At 38.7% G+C, this 15,058-nt stretch overlaps 1 protein-coding gene across 1 annotated transcript; it reads right to left on the bottom strand.

Annotated features, from left to right (window-relative positions):
- Positions 1 to 9,311: 9,311 nt before the first annotated feature.
- Positions 9,312 to 10,719, bottom strand: LOC106390953 (transcription factor ICE1; the record flags this gene model as incomplete). Its single annotated transcript, XM_013831513.3, has 3 exons — positions 9,312 to 9,766; positions 9,849 to 10,079; positions 10,189 to 10,719. Coding segments are annotated over 2 exons (753 nt in total), but the record flags the coding sequence as incomplete, so codon positions are not given.
- Between the last annotated feature and the right edge of the window lie 4,339 nt (positions 10,720 to 15,058).

Here is a 15,058-nt window from a genome sequence, read left to right as displayed (position 1 = left end):
AATTTGAAAGAAACATCTGAGCTCAGTTGTTGTCTCCATCACGTCCAAATTTACGCCATATATGTTCAACCAAATCAGTTTTCAGCTGTGATGAAGGAGACTGTTTGTCGATTACTTTGTAGAATGTCTTTTTTGATGAGAAGAAGGGAGAATTGCCAAGTGTGACTCAAAACTTGGAGTCAAACCCAAAACAATACCCCAACTTGGGTCAAAGGCAAAAGTAACCTAAAAGGCTATTGAAATTACAACTATCCCCTTGTGACCAAACAAGAAAACGGAATTTTTTTTACGTTTCTACCCCTCGCAAGTCGTCTGTTTAGACGACTTGAAAATAAGTCGTCCAGACGACTTAACTGAAAGTCGTCTGGACAGTTAGTCTTAAACATAATTTAAAATTTTTGTAAAAAATATTTTGATAAGTGAAAAATGGGAATTATGTAATTAACATATGTCTTAGGAGGTATAAATTAAGATATAACAAATTTCAATTGTTTTCAGCATAGATGAGTGAAAGTAGTGAGTCATGATATTCTTAAGTTTATGTTTCATCAACATATGTTGTAGTATTGTATGTGTTCTTAGGGTTAGATTTTGGAAAGCATTAAAACCGTTTTTGAAAATTTTTAAAATTACTTATGCGTGTTCATTTCTGTGTATAGTAAACACTATTTAAGTATAATTTGATTTTATAACGTGGTTAGTTAGTTAATCTAGTCATTTTAGTTTAGGGGTTCATTTTAGGGTCTAGGACGACTTAATATTTTGTCGTCTGAAAACAGACGACTAAATATTAAGTCGTCTGTTGTACATTATCAGCCAGAATAAGTCGTCTAAACCGGACCAAACCTTAAAGTTTACCAATGTACTTTTAAAGCTAACCGGATTATTTACCCAATATATAAGGTGATTTTTATTTTTTTTGTTTCATTTTTCGCGAAATTCAGAAACCCTAACAGTTCTCTCTCAAAGGCGATTTCGAATTCCCACGATTTCCGAACAAACCATCGTTCTCAACGTCGGCTATCTATCTCACTTCATTCTCACCGTTGTCGCCGCAGCTTCTTCTAACCCTAGCGCCGCCGATTCCTCTAAACCCTAGCGCCGCCGATTCCTCTAAACCCTAGCGCCGCCGCTTCCACTATTTCCGAACAAACCGTCGCCCTCGCCACCGTGGTCACCAACGTTCTCACCGCCGCTTCCTCTAAACACTAGCGCCGCCGCTTCTTCTAAACCCTAGCGCCGCCGCTTCTTCTCTGTAAACCTTAGCGCCGTTTCTCTGTAAACCCTAACGCCGCTAAGTCATCAATCTCGAGGAAAAGATGAACATAAAACGTTGTCTCTATCAATTTACTCATTCTCACCGTTTCACGTTTATTTTTTCAGATCTATAACCGCAATGACGAGTACTCCAACTCCTTCTGCGACTGGAAGACTTGTAAGTAATTTAAGTCGTCTGGAAAGTCTTCCAACTGGACGACTTAGTAGATGACTTAAATATAAGTCGTCCATTTGGAAGACTTTCCAGACGACTTAATTATAAGTCGTCTACTAAGTCGTCTGGACTTATATTGTTGTCTTTGATTATTTTGCAGACAAAAAGGATGGATATTCCAGAACTCCCCCGTAGGTTATACACATCAGGGGAAGAGCCAGAAGCCCACAATAGCATTTCGTATCATACGGATAACAGCAAGTTGCATACTGCTCTTAGGAAAGCTCTTACTGATGACGAATTTGAAGAGCTCAAGGAGTCGAGTTTGGGAGTTTTCATCAAGTTCAAGGAGCAGGGATTTGGTTGGGCTTCAAGGCTGGTTCACTACATGCTCAGTTTCAAGCTGGACATTAAGAAGAAGTATGAGATGTGGTCTCTCGTTGGTCCAGAACCTTTGAGGTTTTCACTGTTAGAGTTTGAAAACCTCACTGGTCTAAACTGCGAGTACATCGAGGACCTTGAGACACCAAAATGTGACGTTACCCCAGAGATGGTTTCTTTCTGGGGGATGCTGGGAGTTCATCTGGAAGCTGGGCCAACTACTGATCAGATAATAGCAGCACTGAAGAGATGCGGGGATTGGTCCAGGGAAGATCGCAAGCGGCTCGCGTACCTCTCCATCTTCACTGGATTCATTGAAGGGAGAAAGTTTTCAACCGCTACACGATCTACTCTGGCAAGGCTAGTGATGGATTTAGAACGGTTTGAGAATTATCCATGGGGGAGAGTCGCGTTTAAGGTGCTGATGGACTCTTTGTGGAACAAAGAAATTGCTGGCTGTTACACCGTGGATGGGTTTATACAAGTTCTTCAGGTCTGGACGTACACAGCTATGCCGGAATTGGGTGCTAGTATTGGTGGTCCCAGAGCAGACAGTCCGTCTCCACCGATACTGGCTTACGAGGGCAGCAGAGGCCGCAGATCAATGAAAGCTGCTATCTTGAGTCAGGTATTTACTTCAATCCAAAAGACTGCGCAGACGACTTATTATAAGTCGTCTGGAAGGTCGTCCAGCTGGACGACTTATCGGACGACTTATAATAAGTCGTCTGGAAAGTCTTCCCAGCTGGACGACTTATCGGACGACTTAATTAAGTCGTCTGGAAAGTCTTCCATCTGGACGACTTATTAGACGACTTATTATAAGTCGTCTGGAAGGTCTTCCAGCTGGACGACTTAGTAGACGACTTATAATTAAGTCGTCTATTTAGTATTTTTTTTCAAATATCTAACTCGATTCTTCTATTTACTGCAGACCCGCGTGATCAACTTTGTTGAGAAGGACATTAGTGAAATGTGGCCAAAATGGGACTCTGAGGTTGAGGACCTGCCCGCGGAGAACATCATTAAAGTCATGTATGAGCGGAGACCGTGGAAGTGGACCATGGATTGCTGGGAAGTCACTGGTACTAAGGTCAATACAAAACCTAAGGTTGTGACTCCATCGAAGAAGGCCAAAGAGATGGTTGTGTTGGAGGAGGAGGAGGAGGAGGAGGAGGAAGACAATCCAAGACCTCGGAAGAAAGCTCGTAAAGAGGCTCCTAAAGTGGCTAGTGAAGAGGCTAGAGAAGAGGCTAGAGGGGTGACCAGAGAGGAGTTGGAAATTATGTTCAAGGGCGTAGCTGACTGCATGAAAAAAGGGTTTAATAAGTGCATGAGGGAGTTTAGGAAGTTGTCCGATAGATTGGAAGCTGTGGAGAAGAAGGTTGGTGTCACCAATCAGGCTACCCCTCCACCTCTAACCAATCAGGCTACCCCTCAAGATAAACAGCCTACCCCTCTTGCCAAAGAAACCGGGGGTAGAAACAAACAGGCTACCCCTCATGCCAATGAAACCGTGGTTAGTAACCAGCCTCCTCCTCATCAAACCAAACAGCAGCCTCCTCCTCCTCAAAAGAAACAGCAGCAGCCTCCTCCTCCTCAAAAGAAAGCTCTTTTATTGCAGAGATGGTTGCCGGAGGATACAGCAACCGAGGCGAACTCGGTAAATAAGATCTTGCCGGAGGATAAAGCAGATGGTGTCACCTCCAAAGAGATTGTTGCTGTCACTTCCACCGATCACCAACCGAGCCTCGCTTCCACCGATCACCAACCGAGCCTCGCTTCCACCAATCAACAACCGAGCCTCGCTTCCACCGAGCCAAGCGATCCAGTTTCAGAACCGAGCCTGGTTGTATTGGACAAGCGTGCAAAGAGTAAACGAGCGAAGAAACCTGCTCCCACTGTGAGATCTCCTTATACGGCAGAGAAAAAAAAAGATAAAGTGGCAGCCTATAATCCATTTCCGCCAGTAAACAAAGATATGTTGAAGGAACTCGTTGATTGGTTGAAAACTGATCCGTAAGTGATTGCTTTACCCATAATAGCTTGATTTAGTCGTCCAAAACTGATTGCTTTTTTGTTTGCAGTCATTATTTAACTAACACCAAGGACAAACCACGTACATCACCAACAAGGTGGTACCACTTCCTCCGGACAGCCAGAGGATGGCTGGAAGACTGCGTCAGTCTTCTGCACACGATTTAAGTCGTCTACAAAGTCGTCCAAGTAGACTACTTTCCAGACGACTTAAAGATAAATCGTCTGGAAAGTCGTCTACTTAAAGATAAGTCGTTTGGTAACTTCTAACTTGTTATATTTAATATGCAGCATATAGATGCTTGGATTAATGTGCTAAGGCAGAGGTATCAGGAGAACCCACAAGCTTTCAGGAGCGAGCGAATGTGCTTCCTGGATCACAACTTTTCCCAGTCTTGGAGAGAGCAGTATCAGCTCTTCAAAACATCGGAACCTGATCACAAAGGTTTAGGAAGAGTTCTACCTGTTGGGGCGTCGAATTTTTATGACGGATCAATACCTTCATTTTGCCAATCAAACAAGAAGTGGGGGGAGGACATTGATGATATCTATGCGCCAGTGAACTTGGACGACAAGCATTGGGTTGCTATTTGGATATCGATCCCTAAGAGGCACATAGTCGTCTGGGACAGCATACCTTCATCTAGTGTACCAGACGCATGGGATGCGATAATGGAGCCTTTTCTCCAGATGGTCCCTTATCTGCTTGTTGAGTGCGCAGCCACCGACGAAATACGGGTCAAATACGGGTTGGAGCCATACACATATGAGAGACCGCTGAAAGGTGTACCCACGGCCAACAATGGTGATTGTGGCGTGTACGCTGTAAAGTACATTGAATGTCATGCTCTTGGGGTCTCCTTTGACCCTAAAGACTTTGCTAGGTGCAACGCGAAGAAAATGAGGGATAATATGGGGTGGATATATGGAAGGAGCTTGTTGATCAGCATCTGAAAGAAAATGTGGATGGTGATAAGTTCGTGGGCATGTATGATTAGATTTGTGTTTGTATTTGAACTTGTCTTTGTATTTGAACATGATTTTTTAACAAGCGAAGTATTTGTATTTCAGCTTGTCTTTGTATAGATTTGTAAATATATAAGTTGTCTGGAAGAAAAAAGTCGTCTGGAAGGTTTTCCAACTGGACGACTTACAAATAAGTCGTCTAGAAGGTTTGGACGACTTATTATAAGTCGCCTGGAAGGTTTTCCAACTGGACGACTTACAAATAAGTCGTCTAGAAGGTTTAGACGACTTGAAGGGATAGTAGAAGGTAGTCTAAAAATAAAATACACTTGAAGGGATAGTAGAAGGTCGTCTAAAAATAAAATACACTGGACGACTTAGTAGAAGGTCGTCTAAAAATAAAATACACTGGACGACTAAAAATTTAGTCGTCTGGACGGGTAATCAAGACTGGACGACTTAAATTTAGGTCGTCTGGACAACTAGTCAACTGGTTGTGTACATTGTGGTTTCGTATGGCCAGTTTCCTTGCAGTTTGAGCATCTCCGTGCCCTGTGTTTCTTCCTGGGTTTGTGTCCTCTCATCCTAGATAGCTCCAACCAAGATTGCCATCTTGATTTCTTCGGTCTCCCCCGACCACGCTTTAGTTCTGGAGGAAAGCATTCTCGTTCCTCAATATGTTGTGACACGATAGGATATATATTCTCTGAGTATCCTGCATACAGATAATTCTTTGAGTACAGTGGACATACAAGTGTGGAGATATGCAAACCAGCATGTATTCCAGCAGCTATAGCATGAGAGCAAGGTATTTTCTCCACTCCATAGACACCACAATCACACTTTGCATGTTCCAAATCAACCACACAGTCCATTTTGCCACCTTTGACAAAGAAATGCCATCCATCAATTGGTTCGACCGTCATCGTACCCGCTATCTCTTCTCGAACAGCAAGCAAGTATTCAACACCCCCGCTATGTTCAGTTGTGAGACTCAAAGCATCTTGTCTCCTTTTCCAATACCATTTTCCTAACTTCTGCCTTATGAACTCCAGCAGGAACGTAATCGGAAATCCTCTTGCTCGCTTCAGTGCGGAATTAATAGATTCAGCAATGTTGCTTGTTTTTATGTTGAACCTGTTCCCCTTACAATAAACCCTTGACCATAGCCTGACGTCGGCTTTCTCCAAATACGTTGCAAGTTCCGGGTTTGCACTCCGTATCTCAGCCATGTACCGGTCAAAATCGTAAACCGTGTGAGCATAAGCAGCCCCTTTCACCAAGTACATGAGATGTTTCCCTTTAAACTTTTTGACAATGTTATCTTGAAGGTGATAATAACATATTCCTCGGGTTGCCCAAGGAAACACCTTATCACACGCACTTTTAATGGCCTTGTGCCGGTCGGAGACTATCACCAGAGGCTTGTCATGAGATATACAACTAGCCAATTTTGTGAAAAACCATTCCCAAGAAGGTATATCTTCCTCATCCACGATCCCAAAAGCCAATGGGAATATCTGAAAATTGCCATCTTGTGCGGCTGCAACTAACATAGTTCCTCCATACTTTCCACTTAGGTGAGTTCCATCCACCACAATGACCCTTCTCTGATACTTAAAACCTTTGATAGAAGCTCCAAAAGAGAGAAATAGATACTTAAATCTTTTCATAGAATCAAGTTCTATCGCCGTGATAGAATCAGGATTTGCAATGGAGATTTGCTCGAGATATGATGCCAGACGCGAATACCCTTCTTCTGCTGATCCTCTCACCAATCTTTGTGCATATAACAGTGCTCTGTATGAAGTGGTGTAATCAAGCGCCATGCCAAACATGTTCCTCATTGCATCAGTGATATGCTGCGGAGTTATCCCATCAATGATTCCAACACGATCAATGAAAAGACTACCTACATACTTCGGAGTACAGTGTCTCCGCTGAGCGATTCGGTCTCCCGCTGAGCATAAATGTTTTTCCACATACTTTGTTACCCAAAACGTGTTTGTCCCATGTTTGACACTCGCTCTGACCTTCCATCCACAATAGCTAACCGGACATGTTGCCACAACGAGAGTTTTCGTTGATTTGTATAATCTGAAAGAAAACTTACCCCTCACTGCTGCCAACCGCAGCTCTGAAAGCAGTGCACCCTTGCTAACAAAACTCTGGTTGACATAGATACTGGTACCATTCGATTTTCCTCCTTCAATAGCATTTGTCTTAGCATATGTCTTTTGGATTTCTCCATTTTCCTCCTCCCCATCTTGATTTTCATCTTCAACAAACTCATTATCACCAACATCTTCAAAACATTCATCAGCTTCATCATCATCACCAACATCTTCTTCCCATTCACCAGCTTCATCATCATCACCAACATCTTCTTCCCATTCACCAGCTTCATCATCATCACCAACATCTTCTTCCCATTCACCAGCTTCATCATTATCACCAACATCTTTTTCCCATTCACCAGCTTCATCAATATCCCTTTTCTCTGAAACCGTTTCGACCTTGCTGCGGCTTGATACACAAAGACATACTCTATGGGTTTTGAGTATCTCCAGCAAGTTTCGAACTTGTCTATCACTTGTAACATGAATGGGAAGACTGCCTGGAGCCATCATCATTTCTGCTGGTAATGAGTAGCTAATCTCCACACTCACTGTTCTCATGTCCAGGTTATAATCTTCTTGAGCCATTGCAACAAGTTCAGCATGTGTTGAATCTTCATTCAATAAAAACAATCTTGCTCCTTTGAGATCATCAACCACAAAATCCCAACGGAAATCTCTCAACAACCATTCTCCATACACTGCATGTAACTGAAAAATCATCTGCAAATATTCAAAATAAAACACATTAGTAAACATAGAGAAAATGAAGAAGTTCAATAAACATTGCCGCAGACGACTTAGCATTAAGTCGTCCAGAAGACTTAAAGGTAAGTCGTCTAAAGAGGTCACTTTTGCAATTGAAAATTAAAAGGGACGACTTAATTCTAAGTCGTCCGGCTTTGTTTGTTAAAAAAAAAACTTCAGACGACTTATATATAAGTCGTCTACGAGAAACGGGCTAGTTTTGCATTTGACCGAATCGTGTCAGATCTTTGACTATTTCTGGACGACTTATAATTCAGTCGTCTCTGGGAAAGTTAAAATTTCAATATTTTATGAAAACTTGACGACTTACGTGTAAGTCGTCCTAGGTTAGTTTTGTAATTGAAAAATAAAACTTCATAATTTAACTTTAACCAGACGACTTAATATAAAGTCGTCCCTCCAGAAGACTTAATTTAAAGTCGTCCGGGGAAAGCAAAGTCGTCCAGAATTTTTCCCAATTTTCTGGTCAAACCTTGCTTATCCCGGACGACCTTAAATTAAGTCGTTTAGCTGGACGACTTTCATCTAAGTCGTCTGGAGAAAGTTAAATTTCAAGTTTTATTTTTCAATTACAAAACTAACCTAGGACGACTTACACGTAAGTCGTCAAGTTTTCATAAAATATTGAAATTTTAACTTTCCCAGAGACGACTGAATTATAAGTCGTCCAGAAATAGTCAAAGATCTGACACGATTCGGTCAAATGCAAAACTAGCCCGTTTCTCGTAGACGACGTATATATAAGTCGTCTGGAGTGTTTTTTTTAACAAACAAAGCTGGACGACTTAATTTAAGTCGTCCGTTTGACCAGAAGACTCATCAGTAAGTCTTCTACATACAGATGACTTACTAGTAAGTCTTCTACGCGAACAGATCTTGAAAAAAAATTCAAATTCGTACCTTAAACTAGGTGAGATGACTTCGTTTGCACACAGGGTCTTCTCCAACCACCCAGAACCTCAAACGAAAGCAACCGTAAGTCAAAACGAAAGAAATATGGCTCTGTCAACCATAGCCCATATTTTGAATCAAAAGCTTGAGTTTTTTGGATGAATATAGAGAGAAAGTGAAAGAAATGTTGTTTTTAGTTCATAACAATTGAAACAGAGAGAGTGTAAAGAGATTTACGTGCATTAAAGGGCATTAAAAGCTCCAAACAGTTCGTACAAGGTTGTTGCCACTATTCATTGCAGTGGCAATATTGTAAATACTTGAAGAAGATGAGGTTGAGACAGTAAAGAAGCCATTTTCGAAAAAAAAAAAAAAAGGTTAATGGCATTTTCGTAGATAAAATGCAGGTGTGGGGTTAAAATCTCAAAAAAAAAAGGAGTCAAAAGAAAAAGTTAGTTTTCTGTTTGACTCCAAGTTTTGAGTCACTTTTGCAAAAAGCCCTGAGAAGAATGGAATGAGAGAATGAAATTTGTTTGGTGAGAAGGAGAGAAGAAGACTTTGTGAATAAAATGCTTTGTGAATAAAATCCTCATATACAGAGCAAGAGAGAAGAACCAAAACCATATGCTTGTGACTTGAATAAAAATCTTGACTTGCCCACATAGTGACAGCACATACAAACAAACATTACACTCGTGACTTCTCTTGACTTGCACACATACGGACAACACATACAAAGTAATAAATATAACACTCGTGACAAACATAACAACTCATGCACACATATGGACAACACATACAAACAAACATAACTCTTCCAGAACGGAAAGAGATACAATAAGATGCTTATCCAGAACTACCAGGAACCGAAAGTAACAAATAAATTCTTGTCACATTGGTAAAGCAAATAAAACAGAACATGCTATAGAAAAGGAAAACATGTTACAACTAAACTCTTGTAAAAAACCTCAAACTGTTTAAACTGAAAGTATATGATGATGCTAGTATTCTCACTTCAGCACGGAACACATCCAAGGCAAACCCGTTGAAACAACTGATCACAGCTTGTTGAACATCCAATCCAAGATTATCCAAGGCTTTCATGGTAGCGAGTAAAAGACCAGGTCTACGACCACAGAACATATGTATGTTTACTGCTCTTCCTTCCCTTAATCTAACCTCAACATGTGGATATAAACAAAAGGGTAAATGTCTCAACCATGAAAAAAGAAAAGAAAAAAAGGTCTAAGCCTTACTCTTGCTTGTTAGCCTTTGGGGCTTGGCAAAGATGAAGGACACAACTCTTCCTTGACAAGGAAAGAAAGAGTATGTGTTGTAGGTGTTAACGGATGGAAGCTTGATGGAGTTGGAGGCAAAGATCCAGGTGGAGTTGGAGTTGACTCAAGTTCGTTGTGAAGATCATTGATCCTTTGTAAAAGCTCCTTTAGATAATCAATTGCATCTCCAAGTATTGATGCTCTATCCATCTGCAAATCCATCAAACCAAACCAAACCAAACCAAAGCTTATCAGAAACAACACAACAAAGCAAAAGAATAAAGACCTTAAGGAGATAAAGAGAAACGTGATTGTTTACTTTGCTGATCTTGGGGAAAATTGATCTAAGCATATAAAGCCTATCATTAAGCTTCTTCCTTCTTTGCAGGCATCTGGAAGTAATTTGGAACAGAGTAGGCTGTGCACCAGAGGATGCTAACACCTCTAAAGGCTTCAAAACTTTCGCAAGACTGGTGAAGCCTTGTGAGTCCGAAGGAGTGAATCCACCTCCTCCTCCGTATAACGTCGTTGAGTTGTTGTTTTCCGGAGAAGATAAGAAGTCAGGGACAGAGCTCAGATCCCTGTTCCTCAACTGTGTCAACAAACCAAAACCTTGGCTGAGGAAACAAGAATCAGAACCGAAGTCAAAGGCATTGTCGAAAGGGTTTGTGTCGGAATTAGGAACGTTGAGGAGACAAGAATTGTTGTTCGATGTCAAGAACGAAGGCTGAGATGTGTCGATGCTAAAAGATGAGACGGAGAAGACGAGAGAAAAGAAAAAAAAGAGAGAAAATAGAAAAGAAAAAAAAATAGAATCAATGGTTTGGTGACACGTAACTCTAAAACCCACTTAAAAATCGGTCACCAAAGTCGTAACTTAAAGATCGGTAATATGCATTATATTTAGTTTCCATTTAATTAAATGAGTTATTTTCTTTAAAAACCCAGTTTAGAAACGGGGATAATCATGGTCTTAGTATTACATATTTATGTTTGAAAAGAGTAAATAAGAATACATATTATATACAGTTTCTTGGATTTACTGTTTTTGTACGCATTTGAAGATGGGCCAGATCGTCTTTTATTCCCCCAACTCCCTGAGTTTTAATTATGTGACGGAGATGAGTTTCACCTGTCTTTCGGCGTCACGACCACGAGTCTATATTATTAAAGCAGAATTTTATTGTATTTTTTACTTTAGCGTTCTCTTTTTTCTTACTAACATTTTCTTTACTAACATTGTATGTTTCATTAATGACAATCAAATAATATTAATAACACATTTATATTGAGTCATTTTTTTCGGATCCAGCCCACATCAGATATCTCTTGAGCCATTTGGGCCGATTAAGAAATCAGATCCAATTCTCACATATTTTTTTCCTTTGGGCCATTGAGTCCAAGTTCAAATAATTTTTTTTTCAACCATTATTAATTATTATTTTTTTATTTTCTTAATATAATTTAAGCATTCATAAAAAAAATTGAATTATATATTTTTTTTATTAAAATATTAATCACATAATAAAATTAATTTATCAGAGTTATACCAACTTAATTCATTAAAGAAATTTTTTATATATAAATAGTCATTTAAAATGAAATACGATAAATAAAGATAAAAAGTTTAAGTCTTTTATAAAATAAAACACAAATATATGAAAATATGACATTTACTAAATATTTGTCAATTGAAAAAAAAAATAATAATAAACCCGCAAGTCTTTTATAAAATAAAACAAAAATATATAAAAATATGATATTTACTAAATATTTGTCAATTGAAAAAATAATAATAATAATTAATAGATTTATTTTCACTACGGGACAGTTTAAGAGTTTTTATGACATTAAAATATAGTTTATGTTACTAGAGTAGTTTTTCACAACTACAAGCTAACTACGTTCTTTCTTGAAACTAAATAGATTCCACAATTTTTTATTTTGTAGAGAAATAACTTTTAATGGTAGAAAAATCTCCATAGAAATCTCGAAAACAATGATTTTAATGGCAAAAGAGAATGAAGAGGCTTTTAATGACAAAAGAAAAAAGCTCGTCCTCCTCTCTTGTGAAGAGTCATAAGAGAAAGTCGACAAGCTTTTGCCGGAAACAAGATCTAGTCATCTACATTGTCACTGTGTCGTAACTCTCTTACATGTGTTTGAAAATGCAGCAGTGGTGGCTGAAAATCAAGGAATAAACACTTTGTGGGCATGGACAAAAAGTGTTGGTTATAATCAGTTAAAAGCTCTTTTTTATATAAATCTTGTTTCTTTAATTGTTTATTGGTTAATCTAAATAAGATTTGTAAGTTTTTGTGTTGCAATTGCAAAGAGAATAATGATTAAGTCAAAAGAAATTGATGGCAGCTCGAATAGAAAGTTGCAGAGTTTTCTGTAACCCAAAAGGAAGAAGACAAGTTATTTACAAAATTCTTACTCATAAAAGATAGGTTGCATAGTGGTTGTAGGCTTTAGCGATGTGTACATGCATTGTTGTAAAGATATCATTTTGTACACTGTTGTAACTATATCCGTGTACATAGTTGTAAATGATATCTATGTGTACATTGAAGTAATGATACTTAACCCGTCTTCCCATGGAAACTATTTCTCATATCCTATTTGTTAGATTCTTTTCATTATTATGTGGTTCTTTATGATATAGTATTATTTATTCGAATATTTTTTATATGTAAAAAAACCAGTTAAAACGTAATTATACACTGAAACATATATTTAATTGATGGAGTATGATGGATACACTGATACTAAATAAAGTTCATGAGGTTAGGTGATGTGTACATTATCCGCGTGTACACCAAGATTTAATATCCACATGTACACTTATTTACCAATATCGACATGTACATTTTGAAATATTATAAGTATCTCAACAATAAACATATCTACATGTACACTTGTTTACCAATATCAACATGTACATTTTACCATGGTGCAATATTCAATTAGACATTTATGAATTTGTAAAATAGATTTACAAGTTTCAACATTGTATGTTCAAATGGTGAATATATATACACAAAATTTATACCACAAGAGAATTCAAAGCAAAGTCTAAATTGGTTTAATTATGTAAATTTTTATTCTTTCGGATAGAGTTGGAGATGTATATCATGTTCGTGTTAAATTTTGATTCATTCGGATAAAGTAAACAAACAACATGTTGCATTTTTTTGGTTATGTACATCATGTTCATGTACACGAGTATATTGAGTAACCACATGGATAAGATCTTGGCTCGACGTCTCCACGTGTTCATATGTTTAAATTTTAACGATCACTACAAAAAAACACAAGCTTAACGAGGAAAATTAACGAGGAATATTTTTCCTTGTTAATTTACGTCGACTTTACGAGGAAATTACGCGGAAAAATAAAATCAGCGTTATTTCCTCGTAAAGTAACGACGAAACAGTTTCGTCGTAAAGTCGATGTAAAGTGACGTGGCTTTTACGAGGAAATCGTATTTCTTCGTACATTCCACGTAAACTTAGCGTGGACTTTACGAGGAAATAATTTACGTCTGCTTAGCGACGAAATTTTGAATCCACCAACTTTGTTTGTCACACGTTTTTTTTCGGCCACCTAACTAATTTTCGTCGTAAATTCGTAGGAAAATTACAACTACCAGATTCGAAAATTTTCTATAGATAGGGACGTTTGAAAATCATTTTAAACACACCAACAAAAAAAACGTGAAAGAAAAAAATGGCTGGCTCCGGGAATATTTTCGAGTTGCGGAAGTGGATGTATATGCATAGAGATGCTAACAGGAGAGTGACGAAAGAATACCTTGCGGGGCTGGAGACATTTATGCATCAAGCAGATTCAACACCGCTCGCCCAAGAAAGTGGTAAGATGTTCTGTCCTTGTCGGAAATGCAACAATTCGAAATTGGCAAACCGTGAAAATGTTTGGAAGCATTTAATAAATAGATATTTCACGCCAAATTACTATATCTGGTTTCAACATGAAGAAGGTTATAATTATGATCAGAATGAAGCTAGTAGTAGTAATAGCAATTTTCAGGAAGAACCGGTTGATCATCATTTGCATAATGAACTTAGTTACCATCAGGAGGAGATGGTAGATTATGATAGGGTTCATGATATGGTACTTGATGCATTCGTAGCTCATGATGAAGACGAAGAACCTAGAATAGATGCGAAAAAGTTTTACGAAATGTTAAACGCGACAAATCAACCACTTTATAGTGGTTGTAGGGAAGGTCTCTCTAATTTGTCGTTGGCTGCTAGAATAATGAATATTAAAACTGATCACAATCTATCTGAAAGTTGCATGAACGAATGGGCAGACTTGTTTAAAGAGTATTTGCCGGAAGACAATGTGTCTGCTGATTCTTATTATGAGATTCAAAAACTGGTTTATAGTCTTGGGTTGCCTTCGGAGATGATAAATGTTTGCATCAACAACTGCATGATATACTGGGGAGATGATGAGAAGTTAGAAGAATGTCGATTCTGCAAGAAACCACGATTCAAGCCGCAAGGACGGGGACGTAATAGGGTACCATACCAAAGGAAGTGGTACCTACCAATTACAGACATATTGAAAAGATTGTACCAATCAGAGCAGACAAGTGGAAAGATGAGATGACATGCCGAGCATACTCAGACGGATGGTGAGATGACTCATCCATCAGATGCAAGAGCCTGGAAACATTTTAACAAAGTACATCCGGATTTCGCTAGCAATAGCCGAAATGTGTATCTCGAATTATGCACAGATGTATTTAGTTCATTCAGAATGTCAGGGAGACAATATTCATTGTGGCAAGTCTCTCTTATGCCATACAACCTGCCATCGGAGATGTGCATGCAACGGGAGTTGCTATTTTGATCATATTAATACCTGGTCCGAACCATCCAAAAAGGTCCCTGGAAGTTTTCCTACAACCACTGATAAAAGAGTTGAAGGAATTGTGGTCAACAGGGGTGAGGACGTATGACTGTTCAACGAAGACAAATTTTACGATGCAAGCGATGCTTTTGTGGACCATAAGTGACTTTCCTGCCTATGGGATGTTGTCTGGATGGACTACACATGGGAGATTAGCTTGTCCATATTGTAATGGAACGACAGATGCGTTTCAATTGAAGAATGGTAGGAAGACAAGTTGGTTTGATTGTCACCGTCGATTTCTT

Source organism: Brassica napus, chromosome C4 (assembly GCF_020379485.1).
Source record: "Brassica napus cultivar Da-Ae chromosome C4, Da-Ae, whole genome shotgun sequence".
In the NCBI taxonomy this organism is placed as follows: Eukaryota; Viridiplantae; Streptophyta; class Magnoliopsida; order Brassicales; family Brassicaceae; genus Brassica; species Brassica napus.
Note: the sequence above shows the minus strand (reverse complement) of the source record. Positions and strands in the feature narration are given on the sequence as shown.